At 39.9% G+C, this 18,839-nt stretch overlaps 1 protein-coding gene across 3 annotated transcripts in view; it reads right to left on the bottom strand.

Moving 5' to 3' along the window:
• Rassf3 (Ras association domain family member 3) overlaps positions 1–18,839 on the bottom strand; it is a 137,831-nt gene that overhangs the window by 68,608 nt on the left and 50,384 nt on the right. The window contains exon 1 of one of the 3 annotated variants that reach the window (XM_046430693.2): positions 742–950. The exons of the other annotated variants lie outside the window; for them this stretch is intronic. Coding sequence (XP_046286649.1) covers positions 742–852 — 111 coding nt within the window. The 5' untranslated portion in view covers positions 853–950. Of the gene's footprint in view, positions 1–741; positions 951–18,839 lie in introns of those variants that run through there. 3 annotated transcript variants of the gene reach the window in all.

The following is an 18,839-nucleotide window of genomic DNA, read 5'->3' as shown; positions in this document are numbered from 1 at the left end:
CTAAAAAACAGTCACGACCGGCAAAACTGGCACAAGTTCCCTTTCCATCTTTTCCCAAGCCATGCTTCCCACGGCATGCTTCCTCCAAAAAAGGAAGAAACCGGCCTAAAGCTCAGCTCTCACCGGCTACTTTCTATCTGGCACCGGAGCTTGCTTGCAAAACTTATTCGGAGCACCCATAAACTTGACCTTAAGTCCTGCAAGTCCAGCAACCCAGATTTAGTGAGCGCCTACTATTGTCGGGTCCGCTCGGCTCCCCTCCCCCACCAGTGCTCCCGAAGCGGGGCGGGGGCGGGAGACAGGTCACCGCGGTCACTCAAGGCTATTACACACTCCCCCAAGCCACGCCAGGGCCACGGGCCACAGGGCGTACTAACAAGGAGGGACGGCTCGGGGACCCGATGGCTGACCCGGCAGGGACCTGGGGCAGCCTCCAGGTTCTCAAAACTGCTCCCCCACAGCCGGCGGCCCCCAGGCGGGGCCGCAGAGGCCATCTGGCGCGGAAGGCAGGATCGGGCCCTTCGCCTCCCAGCCCTTCCTCCTGCTTCCCTAGCCCAGGGCACCCCACGCCAACAGGCAGAGGTTCAAGGCAAGTTCCCGGGACCGAAAAAAGGCAGAAGCCGCTCTTCGGCCTCCTGCTCCTCCCGGGCAAGCATCCCCGCAGAGACACGTGGAGTTGGGGTCCCGCCACGCCGGGGCGGAGAAAAAACAGCAGCAGCGCCCGCCGCGCACTCCACTCACTTGCTGGCCGGCGCGGGGCTTGCCCTGGGGCGCTCTCCTGAAGAAGGAGGTCCTGGCGGTGAAGAAGAAGTCCTCGGCGTCCTCCTCCAGGCTGCTGTAGCCGCTGCTCATGCTGCTGGTCCCGTCGCGCACGGGCGGCCTCCCCGGGGCGCAGGCGGCCAGGCAGGGGGTGCGGCGCCCGCCCGCCCCGCGAGGTTCCCGGCGCGCGGCCCCGAGCCGCCGGCGGGCCGTACTGCTGCAGCTGCGGCCGCCGTTCAACCGGCCGTCTGGGCCCCTCCCGCCTGCTCCAGACGCCGCCCGGCCCCGGTGCGCCGGAGACCCCGCCTCCCGGGCCCCGCCCCGGCCGGCCTGCTGCGGCCGAGCCCCTCCTCGCGAGCCCGGACGCACCCCGCGGCCGCAGGTGGGGGCGAGGAGCACGCCCCTTCCAGGCGCGCCCTGCAACTTCACGGAACCCAGAAAGCCGGGCTCGAGGGCTGCTTCGGCAGGGCTGTGTTAGGGGTCGCTTCCCCAACCTCCCGGAAATTGCAAATTCCTCTGTGATCAGTCCGCCCGCCCCCCGCTACGCTAGCTGGAGCTCTTGAGAGGGCGGGAGCCGAGCGGAGAACTTTTTTCGCCCGGCTTACCCCTTCGCGGGGTCCTGAGGGCGGCAGCGGAGGGTGCCCCAGAGCGCCGGCCTCCTGCAGCCCGCCGCTCCTGGAGGGTTAAAAGTTAGCAGAGATGGGTGGGAAGATAGCAGCTGGGTTGAGGTTATTCGAAGGAAAACATCCTTTCTGGTCTTTAATTTGAACTTCGATCTTACCCTCCCCCCACCCCCAGCGAAGGCTCTTTCACAAGTGAAGGTGGCCAAATCGTTATGATTTTAGAAGCCACTTGGTGTAGAGGAAGATGAATAGTTCCATAGTTAAAAAACAATCGAGTAATAATTAAATGTACTTTGTGAATACCCACTTCCACAACCAGCCTAGGTCACAAGGCAGGGTGAAATAGTGAAGTTAAGGCAAACAGGGAACTTTACACCCACATGCAAAAAATTTAAAATAAATTTAAAATTTTCATTTTTCTAAGATCCCTCCAGTCAATTTTTTTATTCAAGCCACCTGAGAGGACTCATCTTTTGCACCTTGCTGTTACAGGATTGATTTAAATCATAGTAATTTGCTTGCAGAGACCTTGACCGCAAGGAAGTTGTTTTGAAGCTTCAACCCTCCTATGGTACTCTGGCTTCAGCAGAGGTTTTCTTAAAAGGGGAAGAAAGGGGTTTAGAAAGATGAAGTTTTCACCCTTTACAACTAAACATTCTTGCATGATCTCCCCTAATCTTCAAAACAACTGAAAATTAGTTAGAACTACTTTATGCCAGTTTTACACCTACAGCAGCAGTTGTACAGGAGGTAGCAAGGCTGGGACCATTCTGCTGTGGCTTCTACTGCTTCGAAGGCTTTAACATAACCCTTATGATTTTTGCGCTTGGTCCGTGGTCAGCCATGCTCTTTTGTGATCTGGTGAGAGAGAGATAGCCCCCAGATGACCGGAAGGGGAGAAGAATTGGCTCATCCTTCTACCTGAGGCAGAAATGGGCTTGCAAACCTGCTCTGCCTTCCTTGAGGCTTACTCACACCTCCAGCTTGCAAAACACTCCTGTTACTCCTAGTGATTCACAACTCCAGAAGGAACAGCCCACTTTATAGGTCTTGTATTAAAGGCTTTTTCCCAGCCACACAGCTACTGAGTGAAACTCAGCTGGTTCCTGTGTGTGCCAGGCACATTAACCCATTATAAGGGAATAGGACAATTTATGAAAGATTTTTTTCTTACTTGACTTCATTATCTCATTTTTCAAATATTATGTCATATCAACACAGTCCTTCTTAAATACTCCAATTTAAGAGTATAATGTGTAGGTTAAAGAAGTTAAATAACTTGTCTTATTGTAGATACAAAGGGGGAAATAATCTTATCCAGAACAAATTATTTAAAGTCTCTGAATACTTTGAAGAAAAATTCATTTAAAATGCTTTGTGATCCACCACATCACAAACACGATTTCTTGATGCTACTTTTAAGCTCCAAAGGACTGAATTAATTTTTATATTTGTCAACATCCATTAGAACCAGTTTTAATAAAAAGGTATGATGGGGGGCAGGGAATGAAACTCAGTGGTAGAGCTCCTGACAACATGAGGCACTGAGTTGGATGGTGAGGTATGATTGAATAAGCAGAAACAATGCATTTAAGCAACAGAAGGCAAAAAAATAAAGGAGGAAGGAAGGAAGAATTGGCATGCTGTTTCCTAAGTGGAGCATAATATTATTTCTAAATTTCTCTGATAGAATTTTTTAATAAAATTATGAGTTTAAAATTTGGCTTGTGAGGGGCTGGGGTTGTGGCTCAGCGGTAGAGCACTTGCATGTGTGAGGCCCTGTGTTTGATCCTCAGCACCACATAAAAATAAACAAAATAAATGTATATATATAAAAAGAATATACTCTTTAAAATAAATTTTGGCTTATGAAAATGATATTTGTAAAAATTCAAAATGTCATATGAAGCAACCAGACATTTTTAACATTTAAAGTTGAGGGAAGGGGTGGAATAAATAAAATTTATGCAGTCAAGTCAGTTTTGAAAGGACTTATTGTCAGACGCAGAACTGAATTTGAAAATGGACTCTATCACCATAAATTTCCCAGCAATACAAGAGTGTTTTGATTTAGATTTATAGCCTCATAATCTTTTATTTCTATGATAATCAGGGAATATATTTAAAGCTTACTGAATGTATACAAACATTATAAACACAAATGTTTTTATCATTTTAATTATCCCACACATCAAATAATTTCCTTTAAATTATTGTAAAAGGGAAGACTTACTAAAAGTTTTGTTGTTGGTGGTGGTGTTTTGGTGAGGGGTGAAGGGTGGAGTAGCATGCTGAGAATCAAAAGCAGAGCCTAGCACAGGCTAGGCAAGCATAGGACCACTGAGCTAAAAGCTTTGACCCTTCTTTCTCATCAGTTAAACCATTATGAGAAAAAAATATAATTCTATACATATGGTTATCAACCAAAAAGCTTCAATCACATTCAGATTCCTTAAGTATTATATAAGTCCACAAGGGGCTGGGGTTGTAGCTCAGTGGTAGAGTGCTTGTTTAGCATGTGTGAGGCACTGGGTTCAATCCTCAGCATCACATAAAAATAAATAAAACAAAGGTATTGTATCCATCTACAATTTTAAACAAATTTTTAAAGGAACACAAATGATAAATATAGAAAAAAAATAATAACACCTCATCATTTAGCTACACATATTTAGAAGTAAAATTTTTCTTCTGTCAATTTGTCCTAATAAAGATAATACAACATCACAAAGGAAAGGATTTTTATATTCTACGATGTAAAAAAAGTCAAATATTACAGCTGGGTGCAGTGACACATACCTATAATCCCAGTGGCTTAGGAGGCTGAGGCAAGAGAATCGCAAGCTCAAAGCCAGCCTTGCAAAAGCAAGGCTCTAAGCAACTCAGTGCGACCCTGTCTGTAAATAAAATACAAAATAGGGCTGGGGATGTGGCTCAGTGGTTGAATGCCCAAGTTCAGTCCCTGGTACCCTCCCCAAAATTAAATATTGTTAACACACACAGATACAAAAAAATTAAATATTGTTAACATACACATACATACAATATTAAAAAGTAAGGAAAAAACTGGAGGAAGTGTTTGTAACATAAAAAACAGGTGTGATATATTTTTAAAAATAAAGAACTTATGGCTGGGGTTGTAGTTTAGTGGTAGAGCACTTGCCTAGCATGTGTGAGGCACTAGGTTTGATTCTCAGCACCACATATAAATAAACAAATGTATATTGACAACTAAAAAAAATTATAAATAAAGAAATTAGATAACGCAATAAAAATGTTGAACATCTTTAATGAATAAAGCAAAGGATAGGACAAGTTGTTGATAAAAAGAAAAAATAGGGCTGGGGTTGTGGCTCAGTGTAGAGCACTTGCCTCACATGTGTGAGACGCTGGGTTCCATCCTCAGCACCACATAAAAATAAATAAACAAAGGTATTTTTTCCATCTACAACTAAAACGTATATATATATATATATATATATATATATATATATATAGAAAGAAAAATATAAAGCCCAGTAGTGGTACACACCTATAATCCCAGCTACTTGAAGGCAGAGGTATAAGAATCATGGGTTTGCAGACAGCTTGAGCAACATAACAAGATCCTATCTCAATTTTTTAAAAAAGTGCATAAATAAATATATATGCACATACACAAACAGCTCATCAATCATTTATATATTAAAACATTCACTCAGGAGCTGGGGATGTAGCTCAGTTGGTAGAGTGTTTGTCTCACATGTACAAGGTCTTGGGTTCAATCCCCAGCACTACCAAAAAAAAAAAAAAATCTTGTTCTAATGGGGTTGGAGAGAGGCAGGCAAAGAACAAAGTAATTATATAGTAATGTTAGGAAGTATAACTTTAATAGAAATCATGAAGAAAAGATGAATGTTTTACATAGACTGAACACTAAAGGTCTCACTGAGGAGGTCAGTTCAAGAAAAGAGGAAGGGAGGGAGCTGGTCATTTCCTATTTTTAGCAAATGCATTTCAGGCAGAGAAAACAGAAAGTATAAAGGTCCTGAGGCAAAAATGCGCTTTGGCATACTCAAAATAAAAGAAAGGAAGCCAGTGTTTCTTAAGTGGGCAAGTGGAGGGAATAGTAGGATTTTTTTTTTTTTTTAGTTGTAGGTGGACACAATACCTTTATTTTGTTTATCACACTTTTTGTGTGTATGTGCTGGAGCTTGAACTCAAGGCCTCGTACATGCTAGGCAAGTGCTGTATCGCTGAGCCTTGTCCACAACCACTGATTCACCTTTTACTTTATTTATTTACTTACGTATTTATTTATTGATCGGTACTGGGAATTGAACCCAGGTGTGCCCTAATACTGAGCTACATTCCCTGCCTTGTTTGTTTGAGTCAGGGTCTCCCTAAGTTGTCCAGCCTGGGCTCAGACTTGTGATCCTCCTGCCTCAAGCTCCCAAGTAACTGGGATTACAGGCGTGCACCACCACACCAGGCCTGATTCACCTTTGTAAAGAACCCCCTTGGTTTGCAAGCAGAGAATAAACTGTTAAAACTTCTGAAAACTCAAGCAAATAAAACAAAGGGTTTCATTTTTCACTGATGAGGATATTAGCATATTTTTTAAAGTAGGTCATGAAACAATGAGCATAATAGAACTATATTTATTTTTATTTAACTATGATTGTAGGTAATCTTATATGTTTTCTTTTCTTTTCTTTTTTTTTTTTTTTCCTTCAGTACTGGGGATTTAGCCAAGGGTGCTTTGTCATGGAGCTACATCCCCAGCCCTTTTTATGTTTTTTTGTTTGTTTGTTTGTTTTGTTTTGTTTTGAGACAAGATCTCCCTAAATTGCTGAGACTAGTTTCGAACTTGTGATCCTCCTGCCTCAGCCTCCCCAATAGCTGGAATTATAGACATGTGCCACTGCACCCAGTATAGGTAATATTCTTAAAATGTGCTAGAAACTAAGTTAAATTATCAGGGAGATTTATCATAAAGGCCACATTAACAGACAACTATTATCTTGATATATGGGCGACATGGAAAAAGCCTGACCTTGTGGGTCAGGCAGACCAGCCAGTTTGAATGATAACACTGTTGCTCTCATGTGGCCCTAGGGATTTAAGTAGCTCCTTTGTAACTCAGGTTTATCATCAGCAAAACAGAAATAACAATGTCTTCATTTTACTTTTTTGAGTTTATTGTAAAGATTAAGTGAAAGAAATCATGTAAAGCCCTTGGCAAAGAATAGGGCCAAGTAAATATTGGTCTTTCTTACCCCAAATATTAGATTTTGGTGCACGTTCAACATCCATTATCCATTTCTTCCTTGTTAACTAAATAAAGACTTTAGTTCAAGAATCTTCTCCTTGGTAAGAGGCCCAATTCCAGCTCAGGGCAAGGCCTGATGTTCCCAGTGGGTTGTGGATGTGATGGTCACATTTCTCAGTACCAGAGTGGCTTTAGGTATGGGCAGGTCTCACATAACCAACCCCAGAGATACTGAGACAGGAAGGAAAGTCCTCTGAGTGGTTTTCGAGAAAAGTTTTCTCACCTTGAAAAAAAGACCACAAAAAGACCCATCCCTTCTTCCACAGGATTTCCCCTGCCTGAATGTGGCACCTGGGAATTCTGCAGCCATACTGTGGATGAAATTGACACCCTGACATCAGCAAAGATGGTAGATTCAAGGAACCTTCATTGGTCTTTGAATTTACCAACTTTGAAGCTCCCCTGAGTAGGACTTCTTGTTATGTGAAACAATATATTTTGCTAGTCTGGCATGGTGGCACATGCCTACAGTCCCAGCTACTCGAGAATGAGGAGATAACATCACTTGAGGCCAACCCAAGCACCACATGTCAAAACCCCATGTCAAAAATAAAGACACACAACTATAATCCTAGCAGCTCAGGAGGCTGAGGGAGGATCAAGAGTTCAAAGCCAGCCTCAGCAAAAGCGAGGCTCTAAGCAACTCAGTGAGACCGTGTCTCTAATAAAATACAAAGTAGGGCTGGGGATATGACTCAGTTGTCAAGTGCCCCTGAATTCAATTCCTGTGCTCCTCATACACACACAACACACACACAAAAAAAAGATAGGGGAGAGGAAGGAAAAAAGGTAGGGGAAAGGAAAGGAAGGGAGAAAAGGAAGGAAGGGAGGGAGGAAGTAGTGCTAAAATTTCTCTCAAAAATTCTATGACATTCAAACTTAAAGATAATGGAAGTCTGTTGCTTCAAGGCTGATAGAAAATAGGCTTTAGTAAACCAGTCACTGAGGGCAGGCCTGTAATCCCAGCAACTCTGGAGGCTGAGGCAGGAGAATCACAAGTTCAAGGCCAGCCTCAGCAAGTCAACAGGATCTGGTCACAAAATAAAAATAAAAAGGATTGAGAGCTGGGGTCGTGGCTCAGTGGGAGTGTGCTTGCCTAGCATGTGTGAGGCACTGGGTTCGAGTCTCAACACCACCTAAAAATAAATGATAAAAAAGTCTATCAACAACTAATTTAAAAATAAATAAATAAATAAATAAAAGGGCTGTGCAAAGTGCCCCTTGGTTCAATCTCCAGTGTCAAAAAATCTTTTTAAAAGAAGATAGGCATGAATGTTCCCTCTGATATACAGACGCTAACACACAATAAGGGGGTGGGAGGAGAATAGAAGTTCGTTGGATTGGACAATGGGAAATGGAGAGAAGGGGGAGGGTGGAAATAGAAAAGACAGTAGAATGAATGGGACATAACCTTCCTGTGTCCGTATATGAATATACAACCGGTGTAACTTCACAGTGTGTACAACCACAAGAATGAGAAGGTATATTCATGTATACCAAAATCCATTTACTGTCATGTATAGCTAACAAGAATTAAAAAAAAAAAATAAAAATTAAAAAAAAATAGGCACTGGGGTAGCTGCACTGATATAGTCAGTTTCTCTTCTGTTTGGTCAATTTCTGTGGCTTTGACTATTACCATAGTAACTTCCATTTTGTTCATGACAGTGACAAAAATAAACAATATATTTGAAAGATAATATATTCCGTGGCTAAGTATCTGGGCTCGGAAGTCAGACTGACTGTGTCCAAATGTGGGCTGAGATAGTGTGACCCATGGTAACTTGTACTACGTCTAGAACATGGGAGTGGGGGATGATATTACTTGCCTTGTAGGATTCCTATGGGGATTAAATAAAATGAAGCATGTAAAGCACAATGCCCGGCGCATAATAAAAGTTCAATTAATGCCAGCAAAGATGATTACACAGAGGGAAAGCATTTCCGTGTTTGTTTGGGCACGTTGTTGGTGTCCCAGAGAGTCATATGCTCTTTGTGAACCTGGAGATGCAGGTTTCTGGGACAAGATGAAGGAGGAAAACAAATGATTTTTTCCATCACTAGACTTGCCAATCCTGCCTCCCTTGGGCCTATTAGAATGAGCTGAAATATTTCATGCCAGGGTACTACCCGGTGCAAGCACTCTCAAATGAACCCCATAGTTTGGGATGTCTGTGTCCCAGCAGATTTCATTATAGGCTCCACATTTCCTCATTACTGTGATAAGAACTGGCCAAGGAAAGCACATATCTGATGAAAAAGTCCTCAGTCATTATGATATTTTATCACATCATCTTCTCAGACCTCTAAGCCCTTGATGTTAATATTAACCCTCATATCAAGTGATAATTACTCGTCTCCTCTAGAGGTTAAGGAAACAGGGGGTTGGGAGTGTCCCACAGTGGTAGAATTTGTCTTTACTATTCAGGAGGCCCTGGGTTCAACTCCTAGGACCAAGAAAGAAAAAGAGAGGAAGTCAAAACAGATAGGTGGGAGGGTTATATTCCAAAATTGGGAGAGTGAAAGCAAGAAAAATAGGGAGCAATCTTTTTTTTTTTTTGGTGGTGCTGGGGATTAAACCCAGGGTGTCATACACATCAGCTATGTGTTCTACCACTGAGCTACATCCCCAGCCCAGCAGTCTTCATTTAGTTGTGGTATTTTATTTATTTAAAAATAATAAAGCAATAGGACAAAATGTTAATGTGTATCTTAAATGGATACTGGACACAGATTTTTAAGTAATTTTGTCCACATTTTTTATATGCCTAGAATATTTTTTTAAATTTATTTTTGTAGTTGTAGTTGGACACAATAACTTTATTTTTATTTTATTTATATGTGGTGCTGAGGATCGAACCCAAGGCCTTGCACGCGCGAGGCAAGCACTCTACCACTGAGCCATAACCCCAGCCCTTAGAATATTTTTTAATTTTATAATAAAAAAAACTAAAAGACAGATTATAATTGTAATTTTTAAAAGCCATTACTTTTTTTTTTTGGTGGTGTTGGGATTGAACCCAGGGCCTTATGCATGCAAGGCAAGCACTATATCCCTAGCCCTACATTTTTTTTTTTTTTTAATGGTGTTGGGACTGAAGCCAGGGCCTTGTGCATGAGAGACAAGCACTTTACCAACTGAGCTGTATCTCCAGCCCATCATTACATTTTAATAATACAAAGAACTAACTGGATCTAGAGATTAAGTAGGAGATCTCAGATGGAAAACTTCTGAAAACTTAAGTCCTGATAATGAAGCAGACTCTAACAATTTTGTGAAAAAATATTTTTAAATGCCAATAACCATAAGTATTGTTTTAATAAGACCTAGATGAATAAAAAAGAAAAATGAGCCAGGTGTGGTGATGCATGCCTGTAATCCCAGTGGCTTGGGAGGCTGAGGCAGGACGATCACAAATTTGAGGCCAGCCTCAGCAATTTAGTGAGGCCCTAAGCAGTTTAGTAAGACTCTGACTTATAATAAAAAATAAAAAGGACTGGGGATGTAGCTCATTGGTAAAATATCTCTAGTTTTAATCCCTAGTACCAAAAATGAAAAATGATCCTGGTCTGGGCACTTTAGGAGTTGCAATGGTGTGCAGAAAAGATTATGAAGAAAGGAAGAAAAATGTTCACTTTTCTATGTTTAAAATTTTACTTTCCACCTGTAATCCCAGCTACTTGGGAGGTTGAGGTGGGAGGATCACAGATTCCAGGCCAGCCTCTGCAATTTTGAGGCCAACTTCTGCAATTTAGTAATACCCATTTCAAAATAAAAAAATAAAAAGGGCTGAGGATGTAAGTCAGTAATAAAGTGCCACTGGGTTCAATTCTTAGTAGTGAAAAAATATATATATATATGTATACATGATTATATATACATATATATAATATAAATAAATATATTTATTTATATTATATGGAAATCTAAACAGAAAAGGAGCAAAAATATTCCAGAGCAAAAGCCAGTTTTAGATTAGGAATCAGCCTAGCACGGTAGCGCGTGTCGTGAGGCAAAGACAGGAGGACTATGAGTTCAAACCCAGCCTCAGCAACTTAGTGAGGCCCCGAGCAAATCAACAAGACCCTCTCTCTAATAAAATATAAAAAAGGGCTGGGGATGTGGCTGGGTAGTTAAGCACCCTAAAAAAAAAAAAAGATTGGGAATCAACTACAATAAGAATAGTTTTAAAACTTTTGTTTGGATTCCATATCTAGCACCACAAAAAGAGAAGGAAAAGAAAAAAAACACCAACTTTCCAACTTTTGTTTGGGTCTAGTGGTGCAACTCACTGGTACAGTACCTGCCTGGCACTCATTTAAGAGGGTCTGGGTTCAATCATTGGCATCAAGAAATAAAAAAAATATAATAAAAATATTTAAGTTAAAGCTTTGAGATAAAAAAAAAAATCCAACATTGCACAAAACCACTGGGTCTAAGGTGTTTGCTGGTAATTTCCACTTACTATTTCCTATAGATCACAGTTGAAAATTCTTATGATTTAATTGAATCTAAAAAGAATGGATGCTTATATGTCAATAAAAAGAAAGAGAGAATTCTACCTTCCCTGAGATGAGGAAAAATTTAAAAAGCATTAACATCTGAGTCATTTTTGGCAAAGATACAGGACTCCCAAAGGACATTTGAAAGTAAAACTTAATTGTTCCTCAAATAGTGGGTAAACACAGTTTGTTTGCCCTCATTCAAGTTTAAGTTCAGGCGCTGGGGTTGTAGCTCAGTGGTACAATGCTTGTCTAGCACGTGTGAGGCAGTGGGTTCTATCCTCAGCACCACATAAACAAACAAAATGAAGTTATTGTGAAAATAAAAAGTTCATTTTCAATGAAAGAAATTCTTTAAAAAAATTTTTTTAGTTGTAGCTGGACACAGTACCTTTATTTTCTTTCTTTCTTTATTTTTAATATGTTTTTAGATATTGATGAACCTTTATTTTATTCATTTATTTATATGTGGTGCTTAGAACCCAGTGCCTCACACATGCTAGGCAAGTGCTCTGCCACTGAGCCACAACCCTACTCCCTATTTATTTATTTTTATGTGGTGCTGAGGATCAAACCTAGTGCCTCACCCATGCTAGGCGAGCGCCTCACCTGTGAGCCACAAACCCAGCCCATCAATGAAAGAAATTCTATAGAGAGAAACAAAACAACCCTGAAGCAGTTGACATGTTATGTTTTCCAATTTAGATATTATTCCTAAAGAAGGCCTGTCTGATAGGGGAAAAAAAAAATTCCTTGAATATTTTTAAGCTCTTACAGGGTACCAGGCACTCTTCTGAGTGTTCTGTCAATAGAAGTTCACTTAATCTTCATTACACCCCTCAATGACCCCTAATAAAAGGACAGTGCAGAGTGGCTATTACAGATACAAATGGCAAAGCAGTGGTAGCCCCTAGGTTCCCCCTTCCAAACACTTTGAGACACTGCCTTTGGGGCTCAACCAGCTGAGGACAAGAGTACAGTCAATCTGCCTTAGAGAAAATCCAGAAGGTTTCTGCCTGTCAGAAATGATTTTCAGTGAATTGATTTGAAATGTGTTGTAGGAGCTTGCATTAGTATGAGAGATATTTGCTATTGAAGGTTTAAAAAAAAACAATTGTTTTTATTCAATTGGCCAGGACATTGAACTTCCCAATATTTATTTTAATCAGTCGTTCCAACTGATTGTAACCTTTTCCACTGACATCTGCCAACTCTCCATCCCTTATTTTGTATATAAGTAAAGAGAATCTGAACTCTTTTTTAAAATTTTTTTTTTCTTTTTCTTTTTTACCTTTGATGGACACAGTACCTTTATTTTATTTATTTATTTTACATGTGCTGAGGATGGAACCCCAGTGCCTCATACGTGTGAGGCAAGAGCTCTGCCACTGAGCCGCAACCCCAGCCCCTGAACTCTTTTTGCCATGGAGTATTTACCAAAACTGTGGCCCATCCACAGCAGCATTCTCTCAGTCAGGGCCTTTAAATTCAGAGGTATGGCTGGGAGACTAATGCTGTCCACAAAGAGAAGAGCCAACCCTTGTCATGTGGCGGTCTCATTGAATTCACATTCATTTTGTAACATGGGTAGAATAAAAGGACATTTTCTGGAAAGTTTGCTTGAGATGTAATGTCAAGGGGCTGAGAGATGGAGGGAGAAATGGGGAATGTTCTGTGGCTAAATATGGAATGTTTATCTCTAACATAGCAGAGATCTGATGGCTGCTTTTCAATACATGGTACCTCTACCCAGAGCCCACCATACCTGATTTTGAAATCTGTTTTATAGCAACAGCTTTAGGTAAACAGAAATGCTTTTTTGTTTCTTCAAGAAAGGCATTCCATGGGGCTGGGGATGTGGCTCAAGCGGTAGCATGCTCGCCTGGCATGCGTGCGGCCCGGGTTCGATCCTCAGCACCACATACAAACAAAGATGTTGTGTCCGCCGAAAACTAAAAAAAAAAATAAATTAAAAAAAAAAAAAAAAAAAAAGAAAAAAAAGAAAGGCATTCCAGGACTATACTGGTCCTTCTTTACAAATAAGGACAAAATAAAGTCCTTCTTTACAAATTTACATTGGCTGCAAAATGTTGGTGAAGGAGGCTTCTGGGCAGCTTAAACTGGGCTGCATACATTATCCATACCAAAGAAGACCTGAGTTGCTGATGTAGGCCTTCTGCACTGGTCTCTCTTGTTCCCTGCTGGGCTGCATCCACACTCAAGGAACATCCATTCTTTCACTACTTAACTACTGAGCCCTCCCTAGATCCATAGCACCCTAGAAACTGGGCAGGACATAAAAGAAGTTTTAAATACTTTCCTGCCCTCCAAATGTTTAATTCAGTTGATGAGGGAAAGGTACCCCATGGAACAATTACATAATAATGAGAGTCTGTGATTAGCCTATCAATAGATCTATGAAGAATGTGATCAGAACATCAGAAGAACATTATTTCATCTGGGAAGTCTTCAAAGAGGTGAGACTTAGTTTGAATATTTTTATTAATATTTATTTATTTATTTATTTTTAGTTTTCGGTGGACACAACATCTTTATTTGTATGTGGTGCTGAGGATCAAACCCCGGCTGCACACTACCGCTTGAGCCACATCTCCAGCCCCTTAGTTTGAATCTTAAAGAAGGGAGATAGATGAGAGGAAGAGAATAGAAGAAAGGTCATTTGCTAAAACTTAGGTACAAACTATTAACATAAAATTGAGGGGAATTAGAAGATTTGGGGGTACTGGGGATACAGCACAATGGTAGAGGTTATGCTTAGTATTCATGAGGCTCTGAATTCAATTTCCAGTGGAAGGAAGGAAGGGGGACAGAGGGAAGAAAAGGTAAGGAAAAGGAGAGAGAAAAAAAAAAAAAACTAATCTGAAAAGCTGACCAGATAGGTGAAGACCCAAGTCTTGAAAGATATACCAAGGAGATAAGACTGTCTGTTGTGAATTTGGAAAGTGCCAGACAGGGCACCATATGAAGAACAGAATTTGGGAAGTAGAGTGGGTGGTGGTCTGTGTTGTAACTCCAATGAAGAGGAGCAAAAAGCTCTGACCATGGCTTATGAAACTTCCTGTGGTTCAGAAAGGACTCCTGCAGTGCAGAGGTTGTTGGGCATTGGGAAATGTACCTCCAGGTCCTTGAACTTTGCTAATCAGTGACGGCCTGTTCTCAAAAACAAACAAAACAATCTCCCACTAAACTCACAAGGCTCATGTGATATGAGAAGGCTAGGAAAGAAATTTCTTCTTGTAGCTACCCTCTCAGCTGCAGTGCCTGGAGCCCCACTAACTGACAAAAGATAGACAAGAGGAAAAAAAAAAAAAGACTATTGTACATACATATGGGAGCTTTACAGACAAAGAATGAAAGCCCAGAGGTAGGTATTCCCTAGGGCTTGTATACCATTTTAGCAAAGTGTGGAGAAGTTTTGGACTTGGGCAGGGGGCAGGTTGAGGGAAGGAGACTAGGAAATCTATGATAAACAAAGGATGTTGAATAAGATGCATCAGGCAGAATCTAGTCATCTCAGGTGATCAGCTTTATTATCTATGGGTCATAAATATTTGCTCTTTGTGACAAAATTTTGCAAATACCTTTTCCCCCCATTTGTTATTTCCTCAGCTAACAAGGCAGGATTGGGGATGGGGTGGGGGCATCATTTTCTTTTTCCTGAAAGAAACATATTTACAAAGGAAATTTCCTTCACAAGAGGAAATTTTTGGGGGGATGAGGGTGGGAATCAGGTTGGGGACTGGAATCCAATCCCCAGAGACTATAGGAGCTAAGCAAGTGCTGTACAACTAAGCTCCATCCCCAGTCCCCACAAAAGAGATATTTATGCTCTTTTATTTTTAGAGCTTTTCCTGAGTGTGCTGTTCTTCAATTGCTTTCAACTCAAAATAATTGTCATACCAAAGTGGCATATTTTGGAGTGGCATACTTCATTCCTTTCAGGAGTATATTGGAAATAGCAAAACTACTAAACTCTTTTAGAAGTTGCCCATTTCTTTTTGCTTCCTAAGCCTACCACAATCCTTCAAGTAAAAAGGAGCAATCATATTCAGATTGACTACAGGAATTTTTAAATTTTAAGTTTATAAATTGCTTTAGTAAAAAAAAAAAAAAAACATTTATATTAGTTATAACAATGTGTCCTTATGTCCCCAGGTACACTGTACATTTAGGCTATATAATCTATTTAACACTCTGAAGAGAATTATGAGCTATTTGTTTAAAGAATCTGTTTACATAAATAATTGTTGTAATAGCTTAAAAGAGAAAAAAAGCACATCATGGCAAAATAGAACATAATAGAAAGAGTCATAAGGTAAATGACAAGGGACTGGGCATGTAGCCCTTGTCTAGCATATGCAAGGCCCAGAATTCAATCCTCAGCACTAGGGGAAAAAAAAAAACAAAGGTAAATGACAAGAACTGTTTTAAATGTTGGCTGTGGTGCTGGGGGTCTGTATCAGTGGTAGAGTTCTTACCTAGCATGATCAAGGCCCTGGGTTCAATCCCTCGTACTCAAAATAAGAAAATAAATCTCAATTGTGATCATAGAAGTTTATGCAATTGTATGTTTGTCAGAACTTGTTGAACTATACCTTTAAAAAGGGTAAATTCTATTTATATAAATTATAAATTTTTTTTTAATGGGGGGAAAGGTAATTTACAAACCAGGAAAGTTTTGTCATAAAGAACAAATATCCATGATCCATAAAGCATTTCCAAACAAGTAGAAAAGCAGTAACCCAACAGAAGAATGAGCAAAAAAAGATCTGTAATTTCACAGAACAGAAAATGAAAATAGCCTTTAAACCTACAAAAAGATGCTCAACTTCACAAACAATGAAAAATACAAACTAAAATTACTGAGAAGTACCATTTCTTTTCCATCAAATTGACAACTTTGTTACTGATTTGCAGGGAAACAGATATTATCACATATGATTATTTCGATTATTTAAAATGGTTCAACTCCCAGAAAGGATAATTCAGTAGAATCTGGCAAATTATATAGGCATTCCTCAGTCTTGAAAACACACTAGCAAAAATAGTAAGTACCTCCTGGTCAAGGTTATGACTGTACCATTATTTGGAAACTAGGTTAGAGATGTAGCACGGTGGTAGAGTTTAATCCCTAGTAGAAGTGGGCGGGGGGAATAAAAAAAGAAATACACCTTCAATTATGTATTGAAACAACATAAAATCTGGGATTTGTTGGAGCAAAACGAAAAAGGAATGGATAAGACAAGAATGGTACTGGATGCAGAGACACATGCCTGTAGTCACAGGAACTGGGGAGGCTAAGGCAGAATTGCTGGAGCCAGGAGTTCAAGGCCAGCCTAGGCAACATAGTGAGACCCAATTAAAAAAAAAAAAGTGTAGCAAAATCTTGACAATAGTTGAACCTGAGTTATGGGCATTAAGGGTTTGTTATACTTTTCTTTCTAGTGTTAATATTTATAATAAAATTCTTAAAACAAGCATAAGCTCTGAATTTTTATTAACTCCATCAGAACACAATCACACCCCCCTCAGGCCATTTAGTGCACATAAGACCAGAACTCATATCAAGAACCCTCTTAGCATCCTTTCATCTTCAAAGACCTTTAGAAATCTTAAAGATAGAGTTTACCATGTTATTGAGAGGTATTTCAGTTAATGGCTTCATGTCTACATGAAGAAATTAAATAACAGAGTATAATAATAACAGCTTGATGTGTCTCGGGCCATGCTTTTAAAAATGCTCACAGCACTTTCTCATGTAGTTATCTTAGCTTCACCTAAAGGGTCTGTAATTACTGCTTCTTCACAGATGGGAAACTGAGTATCTGAGAAGTTAAGTGATATCTCTGTGTTCACTGCTGGACTGATACTGAAACTCAGGCTCCCTAACAGCCCACTGGCTGGCATTTGGTAGTTGATAGTTGGTAGTTAACATACAGACTACAAAGGAAAGTAACATTGAGAGATGAGATTAAAATTCATGTCAAGTTTTGCTCCATTTTAGGTGGTACCCAAATTAGAAAGATAACCTTAAAACCCTGAATTTCCTATGTAATGGATAGTCTAAAATGTCTAGAACTAGTTAAAATCATCTGGGTGTATGTGGATAGCCACTTTTCTTCCTTGTCAATGAAACAAATGGTATCTCTTTACTCTTGAAGCCTAGTTTTGTGGGCTTGTGTCTATAAAGTAAACATAGTGTTTGTGCCATCTTGGCCTCATCTTCCCTCATAGGGAAGAACTGAGCTAATATATTAATGTTCATCAAATAATCACAGAGTGCTTTGTTATAAGGCTAGCCCAATTTTATTTTTTTTTCCTTTACGGTACTGGGGATTGAACCCAGGGCTTTGGTAGGCAAACATTCTACCACTGAGCTATACACCCAGCCTCAACTCAAGACCTAAACACTTTATCTTTATGTGTGTGTGTGTGTGGGGGGGGAGAAGCTATCATTTTTAAATAGCATACTTAGTTGTTTTAAAGCTATGTTTGTTGAAGCAATACTGGCATATGGGAAGGCCTTTACATGGAAATGCTATATTTAGTCTTTAATTGTAGAATGCCATCTTTAAATATTTGATTACTCTGGCATTTATATTGTGAAAAAGAGAACTGGCTTTCAACTTAAGTTCTCAAGTTGCTTTTGTTCTTTATCTGTGTAACACACTTGGTGTTAGTTGAATACTTTGTTTTACTATATTTCAAAAAGCAGTGTGATGATTTCTTATTATTGCTTCATGTTTTCTAACAATTTGAGTTAAACCAAACTTTTGTAAATAAGAAATGAAAAAGAAGTCATGTAAAAATTTCTAGGAATTAAAAGGTATACATTAAAAATATATACTATAACTGGGCTGGGAAAGTAGCTCTATGATAGAGCACTTGCCTACCATAGGGTTTGAGCTTCAGCATTTAAAAAAAAAATACTCTCCTATTATATTTATGCCTCTGTTCCCTCTCTTTATTCTCAGTAACCATGAGAGCAAAACTGGGAGTAACTTGCTCTTTCCTGATGTATTAATTTAGTAATTGTATTTTGATAAGTATAGAAACCTACAAATGAAGCTACGGGGGTGGTATTCATTTAGTTAATACCATGAAACCATTAAGTATCATGATCTTGAAAAAAAAATAGTGGGTTGAGATATCATTGTCTATGTTGAAGTATTTTTAACTGGAACAAAAATAAAATTGCTACAGTTTCCATTTTCTTCAAACAGTTACTTGGTAAAAGTGGGTGGAATCCCAAACAAGAGCCAGGACCTAGAGTCCTAGTATAGAAGCCACAACTGGGAGAGCTCATCAGCCTGGCAAATACCAACAAAATCCCCTCTGTTGTACTAGCTGCATCTGTCCTTTACTCTGCAAATGAAACAAGAGGGAGACATGACACCACCAGGCTCAGTCTCATTAATTCTGTGGATGGTGACCCACTGTCAAAACCAATTTCTTAAATCAAATGATGTATTGCCCCCTTCATTTGAGAATACTCTGGCCAGGTAGCATGACATTTTGTAGATAAAACAGCCACCCTACGTTGTTCTCAAACTATTGCCCATTTCCCCCTTAGGGAAAAAGCAAGGAAAAAAAAAAAGTAAAAACCACACACACACACAAAT

Source organism: Marmota monax, unplaced genomic scaffold (genome assembly GCF_021218885.2).
Source record: "Marmota monax isolate L192 unplaced genomic scaffold, Marmota_monax_Labrador192_F-V1.1 WCK01_AAM20220418_F8-fsc00056, whole genome shotgun sequence".
Taxonomy (NCBI): domain Eukaryota; kingdom Metazoa; phylum Chordata; class Mammalia; order Rodentia; family Sciuridae; genus Marmota; species Marmota monax.
The sequence above is the reverse complement of the archived record's forward strand: the minus strand, read 5'-3'. Positions and strand labels throughout refer to the sequence as shown.